This window comes from Glarea lozoyensis (assembly GCF_000409485.1).
Source record: "Glarea lozoyensis ATCC 20868 chromosome Unknown GLAREA7, whole genome shotgun sequence".
Taxonomy (NCBI): Eukaryota; Fungi; Ascomycota; class Leotiomycetes; order Helotiales; family Helotiaceae; genus Glarea; species Glarea lozoyensis.
The window spans coordinates 1983731-2007771 of record NW_007361002.1 but is presented as its reverse complement, the minus strand read 5'-3'; the positions used below and the strand labels follow the sequence as shown (position 1 = coordinate 2007771).

Below are 24041 nucleotides of genomic sequence, written 5' to 3'. Positions count from 1 at the left end.
AAGTGAAATCCTATTTGAAAGATATAACTCGCTTAAATGAGGAACTCAACTTACCTAGGTACTCAAGACAACCTGGGAATTGGAATCGAGACAACCCGGAAGATTATACTCATAAAGCATCGGTCTACTATCGATATCACTTCAACCTTCTAACTTCATAGCTTTAGGAAAACAACCCACTATTTCATATATCAATCCAATAAAACACACATCAATGTCAATACTCTGTCCATTCGACTACCAAAAAACTAACAATTAATACTAAATTGCTCCCATCATCAGCGCCAATAATCCCGGATACTATCCCACCCACCAGACAAAATAAAAACAACCGTCACCACCGCTATACCCTAATATAAACACCTAAAATAATCCACCAACAATAAAAAAAAAAAAACTTGCCGATCGATCTTAATTTCTCTGTCTTTAAAGCTCACAATCCGCCTGACCAGCCCGCGAAACCGGGGCAGAACTAATACACTTCCCCTCATCTAACATCTCCCTCATGCGACGCGCCTTTTCTAACTCTTTCTCTTGTCCTTCAACCAATTCTGTAATCGATTTTATTTGCGTGAGCCCATCTTTAGGCGTGTCTATTCGTGTACTCTTCTTTGGAACTCTAACGAGCCAATAGAAAAAGAAGGCGCCAGCGATATTAACAGCAACAAATACCCACATGATGACAAAGTTACGCCAACGATCTTCATACTTGATTCCAAAAGATCTCAAAAACCCATCCGCAGTATCGAGCGGACAGTAAGCACAAGCTTCGGTTGCGTCCGGGTTGGTGAGATATCCCATTGAGGTTTGGATGAACGATTTCATGTACTCTTTGCAAGTATTGCCGGGTGTGGGGTCGAAGTGAAGTAGTTCAATGTCAGCACATCGAACATGAGCACCCGCCAGTCCTGTCGAGAGTATAGCACCAACAAGGTAGGTGAATGGAGAGACCCGATACATGAACGTCCAGAAACCTGGTAGTGCGTCTGGTTTTACAAGAATGCTATAAATTGGTCAGTATAGCCAAAAGTTGAAATTCTGTGCTAAACTTACCCGCAAAATATAAGAGTAAGCATGAACAGCAGATTGGCGTAGTTTCCTGCCATTCCTGCTAGCTCAACCCCAGCTTGAATCATATGTGCAAATGTACTCATGTACATCATGTAGACCCACATCAACAACAAGACAGTTCCACTGTTTTGGGCCATCGCATGAGGTAGATCTGCGTTGCGATACAGGCCGACTGGGAAATACCAACAGACGAAAATGAAAAGAGACATTAATGTGTTCCAAGGTAGTTCCACAAGGATATTTGACAAAAGAAAGACCTGCCATGAATAAGTCTTTGCTGAGCGTTCTCGGGCTTCATACAAAGATCTCTGAGCAACAAAATTAGGGAGGATTTGTGGAACAAGGTTTGAGGACTGGGTTCTGGATCGTAGACATTAGCTAAAGAAATCTTCTCGGAGCTTTGTTTACTTACAACAACATGAATATACTAAAGATTTGATTTTGCAATCCCTGAAGGGAGTTGTCGGCCATATAAAAGGAAAAGCCGATAAATAGTGACTATCAAGTATTAGCAGCGGTTAGCAGGGTAGAGAGACTGTACGAACGGCAAAAATTGACAAAGCTGCCTTAGAATAGATATAGGAAGGTGTCCGCCAGTATTGAGAATTGACGCGTTTGAAACATTCCCAAAGTTGTGTGAAGAAAGGAGCTGCAAACTCTTCATAATCTTTAATGTCCGCAACATCACTAACAGTTTCAGTTGCACGAGGTCGGAGCTCCATCTCGTCAAGTTCGTGATGAACTCGTGCGTACTCCGGGCTCTTCTGCCAAACGGCATGCCAATCAATGTTGCTGCGATGTCCTGGAGCACATCCCAATACCTCCATGATCCAATCCGCCGGGTTAGCGTTAAGTGGGCATGTGCTTGCGCCGTTTCGTTCGAAGTAGTCGATGACGATGACTGCGCTTGGTCCAATATTCCCAAAATATACTGGTTTGCCATCAGGAGCAAGAAGCAAAAGTCGATCAAATCTTTGAAAGAGCAGTGCCGAAGGCTGATGAATAGTACAAAGAATGGCCTGACCGTGGTGGGTCAATTTTTCAAGTAGATCCAATATGGCCCAGGAGGTTTGACTGTCGAGACCCGAAGTCGGCTCATCCAAGAAAAGCAGAAGTTTCGGTCGTGCAGCGAGTTCGACAGCAATTGTCAGCTTCTTGCGTTGTTCGATGTTCAGACCTAGAAGATTGTCAGCTATAATTTTGCCACAGGATATGCATCTCAGCTACCTTCGCCAGGAACCCCAACAATAGCGTTTGAATAGTATTCCATTCCTAGAAGCTTGATAACCTTCTCCACATATGCGAGCTTATCCTTCTTCGAGGTCGTCTTTGGTTGACACATTAGGGCGTTGAAGCGAAGTGCCTCACGGACAGTCATTGTTTCCAAATGGAAATCTTGCTGTTGTGCATACCCAGTCTTACGCTGAAATGATACATCTCGTTTGTGACCATCCACAAGAGCACTCCCAGATGCAATACCAACAGTGTCTCGAGTAGCAAGAACATCAAGAAGTGTAGTCTTGCCAGCGCCAGAAGGTCCCTGGTGGTGTGTTAGCGAGATTGAAAATGAACGAAAGCCAAATTGCGAAAGTTGTTCAAAAGCATCTTACCATAAGCGCAGTCAGAGATCCCGGCTTGACCCACCCGTCAACATGATTAAGGATTCTGCGGTTTTCCTTCTTGATCTTGATATCATAGCAGATGTCCCTCCAATGGAAGACCGAAGTCTGTTTATGTATAGCAGCAGACACACGACGTGATGTATTGGAGTAACGATTAGAAGATCTTTGAGATATCGTAGACTGTTCCAGGTCATCTTCTTTAGGAAGCTGTGGTCGGTGATGGCGTGGAAAGAGCAAAACCTCTCCCTTGGATTTCTTGGCAGTTATAAATTCCGTTGCAAGCAAGTACGTCGCCGTGAAGAAGACGAAAATGCATAAAATGACAAACATGTTTCTGAGAAATGGTTAATTAGTTCTCAGAATGTGATAGTTTACTTACCTCCACAGGTGTGAACGCTCATAGTTAAAGCTGAGTCTAAGATACTCGGAGCCAGAAACTACATTGAAGCCCGGAACGGCACCCACGACAGCACAAGTGTGATCGAAGCGGCCAACATCAGAGTACTCTGGTCCACTAGGTACAAAGGTTGAGCAGGGAAATTCTCGACCGTCAAACTCGTTGATCATGAGACTCTCATAGGCATACGCAATAGGATCGATATTATTGATCCATCGGAACCATGGAACCATGTCATTAATCGGAATGACAAAACCTGTGTAGACCATCAACGACAATATGAAAATAGCAGCAGGGGCAAGAGCTTGAGCCAGGGTTCGAGAGCTTGCACCAATGGTTCGGAACACCATTGAGAGCGACAGTGTGATGCAGAAAGAGAAGAGCAAGAAAGTAAAGAAGGCCCCAGAGGTTCTCCTCAAATTTGTCATAAAGTATAGAACAATGTTGAAGGAGATACTGTTGGCGACCTTGAATGGCAAGTCGACGATGGCGCTTGCAGCAGCCTCGGTGAAGGGGTGGCAGAGGGCGTATCTGGCGTGCTTCTCAGTTATTGGCCGCTGGTCGTATAAAATGATAATCTAGTAGAATTAGCGGGATTCCTGATCTAGATACAAAGCATTACCTCGAGCGCACTAGCAAATGCGTTAAGTAGAATCGCAAAGAATATCAACACTGATCTGCTGTAAAAGCTCCCGGTATTGTCTTCGAGGTTATAAAATATGCTCCCTTAACAATGTTAGTGAGTCTCTCTTTTATATCGACTTAAAATCGGAAGTTCTAACCAACGATCAGAGCTAAGATGCTGTTCGCGATGACGTTTGAGATGGTGACACTTGCATCTCCCTTCAACCTTTGGAAGCCACGTTCTACACATATACTGATCTGCTGGGATATCGACAGTGTATAAGGAGATCCTACACGCCTATATTTTGTGAGCATACACAGCATACTGAAATATGTTAAAACCTACTGGTACTTGGCTTGCCGGGCCCTCCTTGCTGCAGTGAAGTCGTTGACAGACTTCCCACCAAGGGGATACCTTGCTTCATATTCACGTATCTCGTGTCGCAGTTTAGCATATGCATTGCTCCTTTTCCATATGATAACAAACTCCTCAGCAGTCCGAGGCGTCCTTGCTTCAAAGTCGGGTCTGATACGTCGCTCGGAAGGGCTCGTAAGTGAAGTCAAGAAATCAGCTGTTGTTTGTCTTGGAGCACACTCGAATCCTAGATTGATGAAGTATGCTTTGGCTTCATGGCAGGGCCCAAAGTAGATTTGACGACCTTCATAAAGAACTGTGACTTTGTCGAACACCTGTACGTGTGAGAAACTTCAACGATTGACACGGTTGCGACTTACATCATAAGTATTTTGAGAACCTTGGTACAGCGACACAAGTATTGTTGCGCCAGCCATATCGGCAGAAAGTCTCAAGTTCCTACAAAACTCGAGTGCATTTGCACTATCCAATCCTCTTGTGCTATTATCCCAGCACTGCAACGGGCTACCACTCAATGTCGCCTCTGCAATACTTACTCGCTTCCTCTCGCCTCCGCTGATCAATCCGACCTTGCTATTGACAGTATGCCGCAGCCCAAAGGTAGCCATGGTAACTTCTACCATGCACTCGGCATATTTTGTTCTAGTGATTCCGGGAAACGTGAAATCCCGAGGAGCTCGAGCTTTGGCAGCGAAGTTCAGGGTTTGTCCGACAGTCAGTTGAGGGAAATGTACGTCGTTCTCGGCCATGTAGATGGTCTCGCCTCGGAATTGCCGGTGCATCTGGTGGGCTGGCACGCCTTGATAATTGATTCTCGAGTTCTTGTCCACGAAGAAACCCAAAGTGTCCCCTGAGATTGTTTTCAATAGAGTCGAACAACCACTTCCAGGGCGGCCTAATACCAATAACATCTCGCCTCTATTTAGAACTCCATCAAAGCCTTTCAAAATTTGGACCTTCTGTTTTCCGGTGTCCATCCAACAACGAAAGATCCTTCCAACCTCGAGCCAGATATTGCCAACAGTTTTCTGATAGTCTGTAGGACTGCCGAACCCGAAAACATCCAAGTTTGCGAATGAGACACCAATATTGCCGGACTGATATGAGTATCTTTCTGGGTCTTTTGCGATGAAGCCGACGAGGTTGCAGAGCCAACCTCTTGCGCTGAAAGTGCTGCTTGACGGATCAAGTGACGAGCCTGAGGGCACGCCATCGAATGGATTCAGATAGGACGCCAATGAATCACTACTGCTTGATGATCTAAATTGACAGAGATTCAAGTGTTGTTGATCCAGAGGCTGGAAGAGTTGTATCTCTTGAAATTCATCGTGATTGATCTGCGGCGGTTGAAGCAGGCCATTTGAAGGTGTGGTCTGGCCCGGACCCCTACCACGCGCTCTACCCGTCTTGAGAATGTCGACTGGGTCCATTTGAGAAAAAGATTGCAATTCGGTCGCGGGTTGTTGGAACTCACTTAGTTGAGAGGTATGAAATGAAGTTTGTTTTGAGGTGGGAGGCGAATGAGGACGCATCTGCCCAACGTGCCTTCCGTTCTCAGCACCATAAGCTGTGAATGTCGACTCAGACCACCACTTAACATTCCCATAGTGAATGACGGAGGCTGATTGAGGTGAACACAAGACGTTTTTCCATCATGCAGTCTCGCGCTTAATTCACTGACAAACGACCGGGGAAGAGTTATAGAAAGTACTTACCGGCATTTGGGGAGTGGGAGGATACCTACACCGGAATTGGAGGTACAAAGGATCAGTTTGGCATACAAACTTCATCTCCATCACGGTTTGTGAGACAGCTTGTTGAGTAGTTTCCGAGTCTGTGTTGCTACTGCCATACTGAAAGTAGATAATGGCCCGATATGGAGAGTTTGTGCAACGGAAACCAGCGAGACAGCATATATTATCCAATGGCATAATGCGACGAGAGTGCTCACTGGGTGTACAAGATTCTGCACGTTGAACGTTTTACCAGAGCCAAGGAGGATCGTCGCAGACGGTGGCACGAACGATTGTACTCACTTGATTGCCCCCAATGAAGCCGTTTGAAATATACAAAGGTGCGGAACTGTGCGATGGAGCATCGTGAGAATGTTGATTTCAAGTCGACAACACACCAAGTACCTGGAAGAGGCGGAGCAAGCAGGTAGTTGGGTCAGAATTTGCAACAGCTCGACGTGCAGAGAGAAGAAAAAATCATGAGAAGAAGGACGTAGAGACGAGACTTCGGGTGTCACCAACTTAGAAGCTACGGAAGAGCACGGGCCGACTGTCAACCGGACCGGACATTTCGCCCGGTACGAACCGAAGCCTTGGCCCGCGTGAGTGAGACACAGAGCAGAGCAGCGTCAAACAATTCAGAGTGCCAGCTCAAGAGTTTGTTTGAAGCGCTGGTGAGGCAGATGTTGGGGCACGATGTTGACAACGTTATCAAGAACGGACTTAAAGGGAAACAGTTTTTCATGGATTGATCACTCACTTGTCCCAAACAAATTGAATGCTCAAATCTTATTAGCCGGGCTAGCTCAAGACTAGCTCATTTGTAGTCGACATTTGTTACTCAAACCTTCTCTTCTCATGAGCACATTTACCTCGCTCTTGCAGGTGAGCTCACTTACCCTCGTGACAATGAGAGAAAAAGCTTCAAGCTCATGGCGGTGACTCGGTGAGCTGCAGCTGCTGCACCTCGTGGTCTACACGAGCGACTCGGTCGGAAAGGAATGGCACCTTTCGTACAGTACCTAGGCACTTTTAAGAATGGTACTTTCTATGATTGGCAGCATTACGTGCATGTGGCGATCGATAGCTTGTGAAGGCTTGCTTTTAGGTGCCTTTCAGCGTCCGGATCTCACGATGCCGAAGCTTGTTGGACGGATAGGATGAGCGCCCGTAAACCTCGTACGGTAAAGGGATGACTTGGTAGCGGAATCGAAGCGAGGTGAGGGAGAAATATTCCATCCTGAGGCTCTCAACAAGGCTGAAATCTGTTTAAGCGCAGTTCTGCCAGCCGTCCTTTATTGGCTCTCAGTCAATCTGACCAGGCTGGCGCCGCTAGACCACGGCCCATAGAACTTCCGACACATAGGGTCTCAATTGAAACAAATCTTCGACAACACCATCATGCCACCACCCAATCGATCCGGCTGCAGTTTCCCTTTGTCTCTCTCGAAATCCCAAAGAAGCCATGGAAACCGTCACATCGGGGCGTCTGATCTTGCTGCCGCAACTAGCGCAGCAGATCATGAAGTCTGGGACTGCTTTCGCGGCTCCTCACCACCCAGACGACCGCGCGGAGAGCAGTCCCTTCCGGTAAGAAACATTCGCTTGATTGGAAGGATGCTCTGAACATGGGCTTTGACTGTAGAACTTGCTTCTAGTCTGCACATCAAACGGGTAAAAGCCATCCCACCTCGCTGGACGGGCAAGTATGCTCTTTGTTGCTTCCACGTATTATTGAAAGCCTTGATTTTTTGTCCGATTTTCCTTCAATTGCTTCCTCTGGTCATTTCAATTCACCCATCTCCCTTACCACTTTCTCAATTGGACCATCCCATGACGCGACAGTCCTGGAGTAGAGGAGGTTCACGACCTCAGTTGTCTTTGGGACAGAGTTTAGAGGAGTTGGCGCAAGATGTATCCGGTCAACCATACGATTCTACCTTCGATAACGCCTGTTGGCGCTCTCAACAATCATGACAGCAACATTATGGTTCCGACCATGCTTGTGGGAATGTTGATATTGGGAACAATAATGGCTTTCAGCAGGACAGAGGTCGAGAAAGTGAAGAAGGTCGAGAAGTTCGACCCAGTCAAAAGAATGGGAATGGAGCCGCCTGAACTGGATCCTAAGATACCATTTATAGGTCATCTAATAGGTATGCTGAGGTGGCAAGTTGGATACATGCAGATGTTAAGGTATAGGCTTCCGATCTTCAATGGCCGGTATCATAGAGAGCTAACCTCGGGCTCCAGCTGTAAATGTCCAACATGGCCCGCCTTTACATTAAGAATATTCTCGGCGCGGGTATATGTCATTTGCGACCCTTCTTTAATACAGGCCGCATACCGTAATGCAAAGACCTTCGACTTCGGTTCCTTCGTCGTCGAATCGTCGGAGAAACTATTTAACATAAGCCAGCAAGGAATGAAAATAATACGCGGAGAAACCGCACCAGGATACGATCCCAATGGGCCGTTATTGAACGGCAACCGGGGCAAGTCTTTTCTCAACGAAGACCATAGAATCATGATGGACTCTCTATCGCCAGGAACATGTTTGAAAGAGTTGAGTTCCAAAGTTTTGGACGGAGTCGCAGGATCACTTAATGAGGTTAATGATGACGGAGAGGTATTTGGGCTTTACAGGTGGATGAGGGACACCATTACAGAAGCTTCTGCGGATGCCATCTATGGGCCAATGAATCCGTTTACTGGCAACCCAGAGCTTATAGATGATCTCTGGTACGTCGATATCTACTTCTTCACAAAGCTAAGCTCGCGAGATTGTGGTTGCTAATACATTTATTTGATAGGCACTTTGAGCGAGACGTGGCCCTTCTCATGCTACAATTCCTGCCAACATTTATAGCTCCAAAAGCGTACCAAGCGCGCATAGCAATCAAAAAGGCATTTGCGTCCTACTACGCGAACGGGTATGATAAACAAGCCAGTGGCTTGATTCAGTTACATTTGGCATCGTGTAAGAGATGGGGTTTCAGCGATGACGACATTGCCAATTTTGAGGTCTCGACACTCTTTCTGGCAACCACCAATACCGTTTCCACCTCTTTCTGGCAACTATCCTACATTTTAGACGACTCTGAACTTCATACCGCCATTCGATCCGAACTCACTAAGGTTGTCCGCCGCCAAAAGTCGTGCCGGACTGGCGAAGAACGCGCTATTCTAGACGCGACACTACTCCAATCACACTGCCCACTACTCCTTTCTTCATTCCACGAAACTCTCCGACTTGTAGGAGCAGCGACATCAGTCCGATCTGTAGTCGAGCCAGCCACGTTAGCATCCGCAGCAACAAACACCTCATTCGCCCTCCAATCCCCAGCAGTAATTCAACTCCCCTCAGGAATCACCCACACAAACCCAGCGATCTGGGGATCCGATGCCAACGTCTTCAACCCCGCGCGTTTCTTACCATCTACCAAAGCCGCTCTCGACAAAGACACCAAGCGCAAACAAGCACAAGGCTATTTCCCGTTTGGTGGAGGCAAACATCTCTGTCCTGGCCGACACTTCGCAACCACGGAGATTCTGTCCTTTGTTGGCGCTATTATTCTCGGTTTCGACGTCTCTGGCTCGAGGGTGCCTGAGAGGGCATTTCAGAAACTTGGAACGGCGGTGAGGAAACCAAAGGGGGATGTGGATATTAGTATGAAGCGACGCAGGGGGTGGGAGAATGTCAAATGGAGTTTTTCGGTTGAGGGAAGGGGAGGTGAGGAGGAAGTCAAAAACTTAGTAGTGGGGGGTGAGGAACTTGGTGATGAGTGAGTGGTCTTTGGGTTTGTGATTGCTTGGGCACTTGGTTTGGAGGCGTGGCGTATATACCCTGTGGGATCTGATTATTTTTGGGATCTCACATCTTTGGATCTTGTGTATAGACATTCCTTGATATTGGTGGTATTGGCATTGTATATACGGGGTTAGACCATCCATCAAAATGATTATATTCATCAAATCAAATTATATTCTAATTTACATCAATCTCATAGCGTTTTTTGTTACTTTTACTCATTCACAAGTCCTGTGGTGTGTTGCCACAAGTACTTGCGCAACCGCACCAATCCCAGAGATTCGCGGCCTAGCTGAGGTGGGTCATACAGTACATACCAAGCGTCGGTTTGAGGCTCAAGGGGGTGGCTTCTTGGCGACGGGAGTTCACTTGGCGAGAGGTCACTTGGCGGGTCTCGTGATTCGTTCAGAGCTGGGTAGACGAAAGCTTGGTGGGAGGGTTGTCGGTTGGAGTTGCTTTGTTGGGGAGGCGAGGGGGTGGAGGTGAATGGTTTGGTTTGTTGGGGTTATGGGAGATGGTTGCGTGGGAGATGGTTGAGGGGGCTTGGGGGTTGGATTTAGGTTATGGTGTTTGGTGTATGTGTCTGGATATGCGCTTGGTGGAGAAGGAGATGTGGTTAGGTCTGTAGAGGTAGGAATGGTGTTTGATGGTAGTTATTTTGGACTCCTTTGGTTAAAGGAGAAGACGTCGGATTGATTTGTGAGGTGGGATGCTCTCTCGCGACTTGTCAGGTTTGTCGGTTTATCTTAAATAGATCTTGGATACTAGCCTGGATGTTTATAGATGAGTACTTACTTGTGCTTACTCTGTGAAGAATTCAGAATCTAAACTAAAAGTGCTTATAAATAACTACTTTACTTTTTAAACACAAGACGTTTTTATATAATTCGTTTATAAAGTATATGATTTCATTATAACAACCACCAGAATATTATACCGGGATGCTTTAGTAACTTAGTTATCTGGCATTTCTCCACTTGCGTCACAAAAACTATAAGTTGTTGTCAAAAAAAAGCTAGTCGAACGCAAGCAGAGAAGCGTGATAGTATTAGACGTTTTAAGTGCTTTAGTCGGGTATTTATAAGTTACTAGTTAAGATCTAAGTATTGCTCTAGGTGAGTAGTGAAGATGCTATAAAGAAGGGGAAATTTAGACGGTAATTTAGAGTCTTATCCTATAAGGATGAAACACTTATATTAGCTTACTGTAAATACTACGATAATATCAAGAATTCACATATATATTAGTAAATCTTTAAAATAAGGCAGATCAATAGGGTCGAAAGATTAGTACTAGCACTAAAAGAATGTTAAGAAATAAGGTGCGCGATATCTTTAGTAGGTGCTAATATCTAGGTATACTTTATTAAGTATATAAGACTAAATGTGCGAGTTACCAGTTTTGTGGTCAACAAGACATAATTCGGTTTGTGTGGATATATTGAAGTGGAGACAAGATCTATAACATTCTAGCGAGTAATAACTCCGCTCTGCTAATGCTTTTCTTACCGTAGATGTTTACTTTTTATTTCCTCCAAAGGAAAGACATTCCGGGCTCAATCCATCAAAATCCCACTAAAGGTAATCCTCCACGGTCGCATTTTGAAGTGCATCATCGAAACTTCGTCAAAGAGAACCCCTCAGGTCTGTAGTTCGAAGCGCATTCTTGGAACTTCATCAAATTAGCCCGTTTGTATTTCTCCCTCCAATCGCGTTTTCGAAACTTCATATAGTAACCCTAAAAAAGAGTCATGCTACCAAGAAATAGTTTCCCCAGTATAATCCTGAAATTGTCCAGACATCTCCGGAGTTATCTTTTCAATAATATCCACCATTCCCTTACAAGTCTCTTCAATATCAACTCTCCCTCTCCATCCCGTCAGCTTCGTCTTGATGAAACCGGGTTCGAACGCAAAAGTCGTAATCGGGATCTTGGCTCTCTGAAAATCAAGAGCTAAAGTCTTCACGTGCTGGTTTGCAGCAGCTTTGGCCATGCGATATCTGATGACTTCACCACTGTGGTTTTGCGCACCCGATACTTGGAGGTGAACTTGACTTGGAAGTGAAGTTGAAGTAGATGACCTCGCCTAATCCGTCGTTGTGCAAAAGGGAAAAAAGACCCCAAAAAAGTCCTCGCACATCCATTTCCAGTAGAAAAAAATGGCAAGACTTACGCAACCCGGTTAAGGATTGTTGCTTGTTAATTCCCCAATAGTCGTTGCTGTGCACCACTTTCTCACTCTCCCCTACCTCCCGCCTCGAAGAGGTGGGTACCAAAGCCACTTCGAATTAACAAGAGCGGCAGAGGTAGTTCTGATGTAAGTAGGATCGTAAAGCTTTTCTGCTATTGGTTGGTGCAAATATACGAATTTGGAAATATAAAATTGAGGGTGGTGAATGTGGTGGGTCTGGTATGTGTTTGTTATGTGCCAGGCGGGAGGTTTTTGGTTGCTATGGACGGACCCGAGTTGCGGAAGGCCAGACTAAGTTCCCCTTAAAGAAGCAATAGGAGACTGCAAGATACTCGCATGTTATTTTACAAGCTTGCAGCTAATACTCTAAAGCCGAGCATTTTCCATTTCCAAAGTTGTTGCATGTCTGCTTGAGGACTTCTATACCTGCATTTCACACCTGCCGAGTTATTTATGTTGTTGCATATTCATGAGCAATTCTCATGTCGGCTATTCATCCCAAATAACTGCAGTAGCAGATTAGGACAGCTTTTTCTGGAACTAGCACAACTACTGGTGAGTCGGCCGGAAAGCGTATTGCAGGCAGAGGTCTAGAAACAAGCCGTATTTTCTGGTATCGACACAGAAGGTCTATTTGTCAGCGAACAACGACACTAACATACAAACTGATTCACCGCACACTCGAACCGTCATAAAGTATATTCTGGGCTGATATACCGGCATTTGTCTGCGATCCTTAATGGCAGCCCCCGGAGTCCTTCTAGTTCAGATAACCACAATTCTCGTCAATCTCCGTTCCTCATCGCCCACACAATACCGAAACTGGAGATCAGACGATTTTGAGTTGTAGTGAGTTTTACGTTGATGCTCTACGTCCAACTCATTCATTGCCATTATTGTAGACAAGAACTGGTCATTTTCCCTTTCTACGAGTCTAGCCTTCTTCAAGCTAGGCCAAAGCTTCGAGCGCGCAATACAAATTTGATCTCGAGTACTGGCGCAGCCCTCTTGCTTCTTCATAGACCCAAGATGATGCTTGTGATTTGGCGAAATTTTCATCTGTAGGTGGAAGTGTTGACCGGATTTGTCTGGTTGACATATTCGGCAAGCTGGCAGCTGTAACCGAGGAAAAGATCCAGGAAGATCGCCGAGATAAGTCTACTAAGTGATAATTATCAAAAGCAATTAGGCAAATATGGAGGCAAGTATGGTACTGTTGGAGACTCCGTCGTACGACGTCTCTCGTACCACGACGAAAATATCTTCACACCAGAGCACAATGTGTCTATTTGCGTACTAGATATCTCAAAGCGAGGTTGAGTCTGCAAGTATTTCTAGTCTCCTTCCAAAAGGTTATATGGCAGAGTAAACTTTGAAGTAATTATGTGGATGGATCTAGGACGCGCTCTTCGACCAGAAAGCGAACCCATAATAATGTATCGACATGTATATCTCTCAATCATCGTGGCGTAAGCCAGACGCAGACCACCACAATAACGGCAAAAAATCTGCTTCAGAGTGCGACCTTGGTACCATCGTAATACGGTTCAATGCTTGACACCGAAGTTATACGAAGTGATCCGTTTTACGCGCTTACCGAATTGTTACTCTTTGCCGCAACCTCGCAAAAGAAGTTCTTAGATTTGATGGAGGCTCAAAGCAATAAAGGCATGTATTCTATTGAACCAGGTTCTAACTTTGCAATATAGGTCAGAACCCGAAAACCATCTTGGATAGTAGTTCAAGTCACTTGGAAGTGACTCTCCAATGGATTGGAAAGCGAGGAGCTCTGAAATGGCCAAGAGCCCAAGAAGGCGCTGAGAAATCTGACAAAGCGCAATTCACCATCAAAAAAGACTATGAGATCTTATTAAGTGGGCTGATGTGCTCTCTAAGAAATGCGATAACGGTGTAAGCCTTATAACTAATGCAGCAGCGCTGAAAGAATCTCGAAAGGCAATACAGCAAGGAAAAAAGACCAAAGCAAAGTTCTTGTTAGCATTTGTTTACTCACCTATGTCAATCATCACTTCATTCTTCGGTATGAAGTTTCAGGAGTTTGGTCAAGGCCATCTAGGTCTCTGGATCGGCGCCGCAGCCATGGTGGCGGCTTTTACGATTCAGTCTATTCTTTACACGTTCTGGCACAACGCTGTACCAATATAGAAATCCAAATCTAGAATTTTTAGGAAGGGAAATTGATTAAGAACGTGCAAGGAACGTGTGACCATAAGAAAGAGGGCTCGCGATCTGGATCTTCGAACAAGCGATTATTTCAGTCATATTCTGTCTAGATATCTCGGGGCTGCTTACGAGCGTTCGAAACTCGGGGTATTGCTTCGTTGAAGCCTGTATATCTGGAGGACTCTGATAAAAGATTACTGTAGTATAGACTAGGAGGAATCAATCTCGGTTATTTTGGAACAAAAGTAAGTAATATCAGTGGAAAAAATGAAGTCATCGCAAGTCTGCTAATAAAGATCCGCTAGTCACTTAAAGTACTATCTCATATTTGGAAGTTAGCTTTATTTGATAGATAAATTCAGATAACTTATGAAGTCATCTGCATACAGCCAATTTATAAAGTACCTTTCAAGACGAGGTTTTGCTATACGAAAGTAAAGTATCATATTCATTATGATGAACATCTTAGATGATTTTCAAGAAAGCCAGTGCAGCAAGTGTAAGGGCATCCGTACCACCCTTTAGCGTTGGTTCGATGGCAGGTGCAAAGTAAGCAGAATGGTTTGCTGGGATTTCTGATAAAGTTCCATTGCGATTCGCATCGTCCCAGGTATCTGGAGCTGTTCCACCGATGTTCCAATAAGCACATGGAATTCCTTTCTCTGTGGCAAATATTGAAAAGTCATCGCTACCTGTATCTCGCTTCATTTCGGAAATCTGACTGGGAAATTGGGTTTCAAAAGTGGCAATCAATTTTTCAGCCACAGCCTTGTCGTTGACTATGGATGGAATGTCGTCTGGTTTTTTGATAGATGGCTTCTGAGGTAGTCCGGAAGCTTCTGCCTCGGCGTATATCATTCTCTTGACGGCTTCAACGACTGTTTTCCGTACTGTGGGATTGTACGATCGGACATCAATCTTGAGATCGACAAAGTCAGGAACAATATTGATCACTCGGCCCGCATGGAAGTAGGCACAAGTAATCACGGTGAACTCGGCTGGGTCAACTTCTTTTGAAACTATACCTTGCAGCCTCATTACAATCGAGCACGCTGCAAGAACCGGATCTTTGGTTCGATGTGGAGCAGACCCATGGCCTCCTTTGCCGAATATGCGAATGTCAAAACAATCACAGGCTGAAAGTGCTGCTCCAGACCGAATCTGCAAGGTTCCTGACTTTGTTGGCACCACGTGTTGACCGAGTAGAACATCAGGCTTATCGATCTTGTCGAACAGACCATCCTCGACCATGGCTCTAGCACCAGCTCCATCTTCTTCGCCAGGCTGAAAAAGAAAAATGGCTGTGCCGGACCACGTTTCCCTCGCATTGTGAAGAGATTCAGCGGCGGCCAATAGACATGTCACATGAACATCATGGCCACAAGCATGCATTACCGGGCGCTCTTTCCCAAACATATCGATCTGAGTTTTGCTGCTTGCGTAGGGAAGCTCCGTGAGCTCCTCTACGGGGAGAGCATCCATATCTGCTCTGAGCATTACAATAGGCCCATCGCCGTTCCGAAAAGTTGCAACCACTCCACTACCTCCAATACCACTGATGACTTCAAATCCTCGCTTGCCCAGTTGATCAACTGTTAGTGCAGCTGTATCAAACTCGCGCATAGACAATTCAGGATTGCTATGAAGGTGACGATATATATCCTCATATTCGGACATGTCTGGTCGACAATTATTGAGGATTGATTTCAGTACTGCATTACGGCTTTGAACTAGACACATCCAATTAGCACTAGTCAGACATAAGTGAGTCCACAACTATCCGGAAGATACATACTAGCCGTCATTTCTGTCTTAGACATTTGCGACAATAGCGAGGCGTCCCCGTGATTTCTGGGCTTTTTGATTTGATGCTGATTATTCCTGCAGCATACCTTTTGTACCCGAGAGTCAAGTGAATCGAGAGGGGAAAACCGGTTGGTGGCAGAGCCAGAAAATCACAAGCTGGCTGCCGATTGGACGGTTGTTTAGGGCCACCGATCTCCATTCCATGCTTTTCCAGCGCTTTCAAAGAGTTGTCTCGATAGATTATGGGTTACCATTATCAATTAGTCGGTCCTAGCTAGTTCATGTTTGCTTCGCTCGATACAACCAGTATACGCGAGTCAATCGAAAGTGCTAGGTAGTCTCATAGGCCTCGGCAAAGGTGAAGAGGCGCGTCCAATGAATGATGGCATGGCGCAAGAGGCACTATAGTGACGATGATATGGAGTCAATGAAGTTAGTGTACTGTTCTATATATCTTCTTCCATACCTGCTTACCCGCTTAGGACTGCAGACAGCCTTCAGATTCTAAGCACCATCAACGAGAAACTACAGCTACCTCGGGACAAAGTCGTTGGCATTTTTGAGCGATCGCTCAAGTTGTATCGATTGACAGAAGGAGAGAGTTCCTTCCGCACCAATCTAGTTCGCGTCAAGCTCGGTGAGCTCCATGGGCAGCTGAAAATGCCTGAAGCTGCAAAGTAATAAGTTCCAGATGGAAAATGACATAACATGTTTCAATGTGCCTAACCTTCCCAGAGACTTATTTTAAGAAACGAACTAAACACTTTGAGAAATCGGTATATTGAAAACTGTACTCTTCAAGAGGTGAGGATGACTTTTTTGGCCCTAAGATAAGTATACTTCGCAGAGGGGAAAATAGAGATAGCCAAATATGTAAATACCCTCTAAGATTATAACCTAGGCTCGGTAATAATTTTCCATTATTAAATTATTCTAAGAAGAGATTAACGACGTTTCGGGTAAATATAAGAGGGGAACTCAAATGATATATTATCTAATTAATTAAGCAATTGTAGTACCTTAAAGACTGATTCAGCTTGTTATAAGCTTAGTGCTATATGTAACGTAGTAGGCTATAGTAAAAATGAGATGTATCTATATGTATCGCATTTTGAAAAACTTGGGCTTTGTTTACAAACGGGTATATCAAGGTGATATATTACAATATACATAATCCAAACATTTCCTGTTACTACACACACCATGCATCTATTGTCTTCTCACATCATCTAGGTTGCCCTATCAATACAACCTCGCACCCAAATTCCTCCTCATAGCCTGCGTACTATTACTAGCACTCGTAACATTCCCCATCACAATCCCCTCCTCATTCTCATACTCCGCCCACGCACTCTTCAACCCCCAAACAGCCACACTAACCACCACACCCTCATTCAAGCCCGCTGTCTTAAGCACCATCGTATCTAAAACCCCCTCTGGGAAAAACGTCATCGTCCCCACTGCTCTCCCTTGATCCAAGAATACTTCAAGAATACTACGATCGATGATCCCCTCGAGCACAAACGTTCCATTCGCATTAATTGGATTTCCAACAGAGAATTTATCCGTGAAAAACGGATTGGTCTCGCCGAATCCGAGGACTTTACCGCGGTTCATCCAGAACGGATTGTCGCCACCGAAGAAGAAGCCTCCGGAGACGGATTCTTGTGTTTGTGAGGACGAAAAGGTGAAGTTAAGGGTTCCCATGGAGTAAGTGCCGTTGGGTATGGAGGAGACATTGCATTGGAAGTAGATTGCTTTTGAGTCGAGGGAGGAGTAGTCGATAAAGATGGAGCCGTTACCGAGGGAGTCGTTGGTAGCGAGTGGGCTGTCGAGGATAGGGCTTAGGTCGTAAGGTTGATCCATCATGTTCCAGCCTACGCGGGTAACGTTTGCGAGTTTGGTACGTCTTGGAACGGTCATGGCCGAGCGCCAGCCTTCAGATTGGCCGGTGGGAACCACCTGACTGTATTCCCAGTTCGAGGCCCAGCCAATGTAAATTTGTTCTTCGGTTGGAGGGATGCCGTAGAAGAATTGACCGGCGTAGTTGTCTTTGGAGAAGTCGCCCAGTCTGGCAGCTGCGTCAACGGCGGTGAAGTGCGTGCCATTGAAGGTGCCTGGGAAGTATTCTGTGATTGAACCGCCGAGAGGTGCGCCTGGGTTGATGGAGATGGTCAGAACCCACATTGGGTCGCCGCCTTCCACCGGCATTTGGACGAGATTAGGACATTCGTATCTGTTTCGTGTTAGCTTGGTTAGTGTATGTAGCGAGTAACGCTTACTGAAGACCGAGAAGGCCATGATGAGAAAAGTTGGAAGCATGAGTCCATTCTTTCAAATCTGGAGAGGTAAAGACTCCAATCACGAATTCTTGAGAATATGCAATCACCATAACCCAATGATCTTCATACCAGACAACTTTTGGATCTCTGAATTGTGTAGAGTTGGGAGACAATTCTAATACCGGGTTTCCAGAGTACTTCTCGAATGTATAGCCCCCATCAATTGACCAAGCAATCTATTTGCCCACTTATTAATTGATCCCGGAAACATGAAATCAGTAGAATGGCGCAAGAAGTGACATACCTCTTGAACTTGAGCATATGGAGTATTAAGAGTGTAGATTGCAACTACGCCATTATCTTGATTTGGAAAGAAGCCTGATGTGTTGTTGACATCAATGACTGCTGATCCGGAGAAGATTTGAGAGTTCTCTGTAGCAAAGATAGCAATCTTTTGATTCTGCCAATGGTAAAGATCCGTAGAGGTGGCATGGCCCCCTGTAAACAAAGGAATTAGAAGTGGCATAAGAATGTCAGATATTGTGCTTACAGTGTTGATTTCCTGCCACGGTCGCAGTTGGGTTGTCTAATGATTGATATTAGTATATGGGACCTTTTTAAGCTTCAATTTCAAGTGTAAAGTAGACGAAGATTCAATCCACCACTGAGACCAAATAACGCACATTGGTAGTAAAGATGGTAAGTTCCATTGGCATCAACGAACATTCCATTGGGATCATTCATGAACTCAGTAGGAGGCGAAAAATGGACTTGTGGTCTCCATACACCACTGTAATCACCAGCGATAGGTTGATCAGTAGGGACACCCTCGTCGAAAACGGTTGAGGTCGGAACGGCAGCTGTTGTCGAATTGGTAGGTGCCATGGAAGTTTGAGCGGCAACGGCCGCAGCCAAAAACACAACGTTCTTGAGCATCATGGTGATATGTTCGGTACGTATCTAGACCTTGACAGCTCTGGTAATTGAGACAGGAGTCCTGAGTGTTCAATTGGGAGACCGACGAGCATTATATACTTTTTATTCATACCTTGTAGATGTCTACCAAGCTCCTATGAGAGCTACCCATGTCTAGTACCTTTGATCATCATGAGCTTCCAAGCTGGCAGTAGGCTTCCCCGCTTTACGGATGCAACCCCTCGTTGGGGGACGCTAGAAGTTTTTGATCGGTTCTTAGATGCCGTGAACTTACACAAGAACGCCTAGTACGAGAAAAGAAAAGCAGCGACCTCTTTTTCATGTTCTAGACAAGAAAAGAATTCGAGCGAATCCGGAATCCCATTGGGAAGGGAATTGCAAGCGAAACTCAATTCCTTACATCAATGCACTGAGCAATTTCTCTCCCTTGAAACTACCTGTAGGTTGAGTTCTTTGAATACAATATACATTGACACTTCCGTGGAGTGTACAGCAATACATTCATGTGAAATGTATTTCTTCGTCCTACTTTCTGTATTGGAATAGGTAACTGTTCAAGATGGTCGGAAAGCAGAACCCGACTGGCTATACTTCGGACGGCGAGAAGAGCGGGGACTAGGCGAGCTTGTCGTTCATGTGGTGAGGAAAATATGCAGGTATCGTTGAGATGATGGTCGCCACCGATGCCGACCCCTCAATCGTCATTATTGTGGACGTACTCGAGTGAGATGATGTGGAGGTCGCTTTAGTTTTGGATGTCAAGTTTTGTGGCTTGGACCCGAACTCGGAGTGGCCTTTCAAGCGTGGGAAAGGCAAATCTAACTTTGCAAACTCTAATAAGAAACCAACCTTATGCTTTAAGAATTAAAGGTGGGTGGAGCAGATGGCTGGAAGACTAGACAGTTACAAACTTGCCAGATAAACTGCGAAGAAAGCGGAAAGCCCATGAAAACTCTATTGAGCACTAACTCTATGCAGGTATGCTGTGTCGGGAGATAATCCTAAATCTGGGGGGCTGGGGAAACTCATAAGAGTCTTCTTTCATGATGTGAAAAGGACGAAATGAGGTACACACATCGCTTGAAATATTAACAACAATGATACAAGCTAATGATAACGAAGTTAAAGGGAACAAAACAAATGCGGAGAGAGACAATTTGAACATGTAGAAAACTACTACGGTTTTCAAGAGACCAGAGCCATTGAACCGGCAATGTTTTGCTGCTCGCGAGCCAAACCTCTGCTCCCCTCAAAACACAATGTAGAAACACCTGCAATCTTCAAAGCGCTGATATCCTTGAATGTTATGATTGAACTCTTCTGCGGTACCCGCAGTTCTCCTTGAGTTGGGGTTGTGTATTCCTCTTTACGCGCTTGGATCATTCACATCCAATGAAGTTATTCTCGACAACCCTGGACGTGTAATCAACCACTCGGAAGACCAGTTTACGCGTTTGCAGGCGCCTCGTGCTTCATAACAAACGAGATCCGATCGAGCCAGACATATATCCGATGAAACGTTCATTGCCTATTTCGGTCTTTTGTTTTGATCCCGCCTTGCATACGCCCGCTCCCTGAGAAGAAAGTCGCGATATGTACCGTGTGCGCTGTGTATGAGTTGTGAGAGAGGAGAGCGCGACGTGTGGTCTGTGAATGGGCCGGACAGTGGATACAGCTCGAGACGCCGCAGAGGAGACAGCTATTCTTCGTAGTAACTTCACTTTCACTCTCTTCTCTTTCCCTTTTCAACATCATCCACTTCGCATCAACTTATCCCCAGCATTGCCATCGTCATATTGTGCGTGTTGTGTTTGCGTGACGGGATTCGAGAAGCTTGAGATACGGGGATTTGTGAGGAACAATCGCACGCAATTGGCTTAGCTTCGTCGGTACTGCTTTGCCTTGTACCCTCGAACTTTGGCCCCCTACCATAACCTTAACCACCTCGATCGAATATATCAGTACGCACCCATCCCAACCTCGAGTTCGCCATTTGCGCATTCAGCTGTTCTATCTACGTCGAAAGGAATTGGATAATAACATACCGGGATGTTGATGCGTCCGTGAATTTTCCGCACGAAGTCAATTATCTGGTTGCAGGTGGCAGGGCAACAAAGGTCAACAACTTTATCAGCCGACAGCAATTGCGCAACCACGATAGTACAATATTGCAAAGACTTGAGTCACCTGGGGAACTGGGGGAAACTGTCAGGGCCATTGCGCAACTATCGGCACCAAGTAGGCTGGAAGCTGGTCCTCGAGCAAACGACTGACTGCGACATCCGCCTCTGTTGTGCCCTCAATCCGTCATTATGGGCGCCAACGAAGAAGCGTACAACTCGATGATTACCAAGGCTTCTATCACAAACGCTGCGAATGCTCTAAATACACCACCTGTTGCGACGCCACCCCGCATTTCGACCCCTCCACTGGGAGGCACCGAGAGGAGGAAGTCAGATAAGAGAGCACTTGAAGCCACGAGCGTGAGGGGGGAGGCGGAAAGGGCGAGTGGGTCGACTTTTGCTGAAGCGCTTGATCCCAATGCGTTAAGTAAAGCGTTATTGAAGGAATTCGAGGATGGTGGCCGACCTCGAGAAACGACACCCGGTGGTAGCCCAAGTAGGAAGCGCCAGCGGGTGTATGGTGATAGGTAAGAATTTTTATCATTTCTTTCGAGATATGGGCATTGGATGTAGAACTGCCATTGCAGAATGGAATATCGGTGGCCTGGTCCAGAGGCTCAGGCGCGGTAAAGTGAACTTGACTGACAAACCGTAGATTCATCCCAAATCGAGAAGGTCAGGATCTACAGGCTAGTTTCAGTCTGCTTCACGACGACAGTTCACCAGCGACTCCATCAAAACAGAAAAAACGCACACCACATGGGGAATTACATTTTCAAAGATGTGAGTTATTTGCATGGAAACGGCATCATGCCTAGACTAACATTGATACTAGCGGAAACGGCGAACCGAACATTTTCGACATTACTTCGATCCGAATTATTTGATACCACAATACCCCAACCCACTCCACCAAATCTCTCACCTGATACGAATTTACTCCCTAATAACTCAACTACGAGCCATGATCCCACAAGATCGCGGACACCTCCTAATAACGGGCCTGCTTCTTCACTACCCGTCTCTCTCACACCTTCTACTCCCCATAAGAATCTCTTCACATATATGTCCCCACGCCATCACACTAATATTGCCGGCCATCCTACACCTTCGAGAACTCCCCAGAGCAGACATGGACCCAATCTCAATGCGCGATCAGAAATGTATAGTTTATCACCTGTTAGATTTGGAAGTCAGCAGATGCTTCTGAGTCCACGGAAACAACCACGGACAGTTAGCAAAGTGCCATACAAAGTGCTTGATGCACCGGATTTGGCAGATGATTTTTATTTAAATCTGGTGGATTGGGGGAGTAGTAATATACTTGGAGTTGGCCTTGGAAGTTGTGTGTACATGTGGAATTCGCAAACAGGTAAAGTTAACAAGCTTTGCGAATTGCAAGACGATACTGTGACGAGTGTCTCGTGGATACAACGAGGATCACATATCGCTATTGGAACAGGAAAGGGGTTGGTACAGATTTGGGACGCTGAAAGAGTACGAAGGCTACGAACGATGACTGGACATAGCGCCAGAGTTGGTTCTCTCGCTTGGAACGACCACATTCTCACGTCGGGTTCTCGAGATCGATTAATATACCATCGCGATGTCCGTGCACCAGATCAATGGACACGGAGACTAGTCGGCCACAAGCAGGAAGTTTGTGGATTGCGGTGGAATTGTGAGGATGGTCAACTTGCATCTGGTGGAAACGACAATAAGTTATTAGTTTGGGATAAGCTTTCCGACACACCATTGTGGAAATTCAGCGACCACACAGCCGCTGTAAAAGCGATAGCTTGGTCGCCGCATCAGAGAGGTCTGTTAGCATCTGGAGGAGGTACTGCCGATCGTCGAATCATCTTTCACGACACATTACGAGGCACAACCATAAACGAGATCGACACTGGCTCGCAAGTCTGCAATCTCGCCTGGTCGAAAAACTCAAACGAAATTGTTTCCACTCACGGATACTCCCAAAATCAAATCGTCGTCTGGAAATACCCAAGCATGACCCAAGTCGTGTCCCTAACAGGCCATACCTACAGAGTTCTATACCTCTCCATGAGCGCGGACGGTCGAACCATCGTCACGGGCGCAGGCGACGAAACCCTAAGATTCTGGAACGTCTTTGGCCGGAAACCGGGACAGCGAGAAGATGGCGACCCAGGCGGTGGTGGAAAACTAGGTGATTGGGGTGTAATTAGATGAGCGCGCTGCAGGAACTGGAATTCTGCTCAATCAAAAAACACACGTTCACAAGAACAAAAAATAGCTTCCATCACGCTTTACACGGATAGCATGAAACACGCTATGAAGGATTCTCCCTCGTATAGGGAAGGGAAAGGCCGGGAAGGCGTTTCTGATGTGGGATGATATGAATATATAAGACTTGATGTTTGCAATCTGGAATGGGTGTACTTTGCTGGCATAGCATGCGGGTTGCGGGTTGGGATGGATGGGGGTGAGGAGGTTTATGTAGCTGGTGGATAGCTATGAGAGTATATTTTAATAGAAACTTTTTCGTGTTTGAAAAAGAGTGTTAATCTTTCATTCGTTTGTGAGGGTTAAGTGATTGTAAAATGTTAGGAAGGAAAATCATTTGTTTACGATTCCCCGGCATTTGAGCAGTCTGTCAACCGGAAAGTTTCCTCTCAAAACATCGCATGTGATACTTCTAAAAGATGGAAGATGTGCTTGTTAGATAGATACTCTAGATATTGGAATGCCTGAATATTATAACTGCGGTCTTTCCCCTAAAGTCAGACAGTTTTAACACTCCATGTTTTCACGGCCGCACAAGCACTTCATCAATTTAGTAAAAGATAATCATGTAAATTATTAGCTGGTTAATAAAAAGCAAGAAGCAATAGATACGCCATAAA

General features: G+C 45.5%; 6 protein-coding genes across 6 annotated transcripts; 3 read left to right on the top strand and 3 right to left on the bottom strand.

Moving 5' to 3' along the window:
• Positions 1–426: 426 nt before the first annotated feature.
• GLAREA_01827 (P-loop containing nucleoside triphosphate hydrolase) lies at positions 427–5520 on the bottom strand (the record flags this gene model as incomplete). Its single annotated transcript, XM_008089043.1, has 11 exons — positions 427–1003; positions 1054–1431; positions 1484–1569; positions 1617–2248; positions 2299–2611; positions 2682–3027; positions 3073–3668; positions 3713–3816; positions 3873–4012; positions 4061–4404; positions 4450–5520. The coding sequence occupies 11 exons, from the start codon at positions 5518–5520 to the stop codon at positions 427–429; spliced, it is 4587 nt and encodes a 1528-aa protein (XP_008087234.1).
• Positions 5521–7855: 2335 nt separating this feature from the next.
• GLAREA_01826 (Cytochrome P450) lies at positions 7856–9612 on the top strand (the record flags this gene model as incomplete). Its single annotated transcript, XM_008089042.1, has 3 exons — positions 7856–8019; positions 8077–8565; positions 8637–9612. 3 exons carry the CDS (start codon positions 7856–7858, stop codon positions 9610–9612), a joined length of 1629 nt encoding a protein of 542 aa, XP_008087233.1.
• Positions 9613–13269: 3657 nt separating this feature from the next.
• GLAREA_01825 (uncharacterized protein) lies at positions 13270–13991 on the top strand (the record flags this gene model as incomplete). Its single annotated transcript, XM_008089041.1, has 3 exons — positions 13270–13294; positions 13535–13699; positions 13759–13991. The coding sequence occupies 3 exons, from the start codon at positions 13270–13272 to the stop codon at positions 13989–13991; spliced, it is 423 nt and encodes a 140-aa protein (XP_008087232.1).
• A 483-nt stretch (positions 13992–14474) lies between these two features.
• On the bottom strand, positions 14475–15686 carry GLAREA_01824 (Zn-dependent exopeptidase; the record flags this gene model as incomplete). Its single annotated transcript, XM_008089040.1, has 1 exon — positions 14475–15686. One exon carries the CDS (start codon positions 15684–15686, stop codon positions 14475–14477), a length of 1212 nt encoding a protein of 403 aa, XP_008087231.1.
• A 1371-nt stretch (positions 15687–17057) lies between these two features.
• On the bottom strand, positions 17058–19036 carry GLAREA_01823 (Arabinanase/levansucrase/invertase; the record flags this gene model as incomplete). Its single annotated transcript, XM_008089039.1, has 5 exons — positions 17058–18051; positions 18098–18333; positions 18402–18595; positions 18648–18683; positions 18781–19036. 5 exons carry the CDS (start codon positions 19034–19036, stop codon positions 17058–17060), a joined length of 1716 nt encoding a protein of 571 aa, XP_008087230.1.
• Positions 19037–21345: 2309 nt separating this feature from the next.
• Positions 21346–23367, top strand: GLAREA_01822 (WD40 repeat-like protein; the record flags this gene model as incomplete). Its single annotated transcript, XM_008089038.1, has 3 exons — positions 21346–21683; positions 21812–21939; positions 21992–23367. 3 exons carry the CDS (start codon positions 21346–21348, stop codon positions 23365–23367), a joined length of 1842 nt encoding a protein of 613 aa, XP_008087229.1.
• Between the last annotated feature and the right edge of the window lie 674 nt (positions 23368–24041).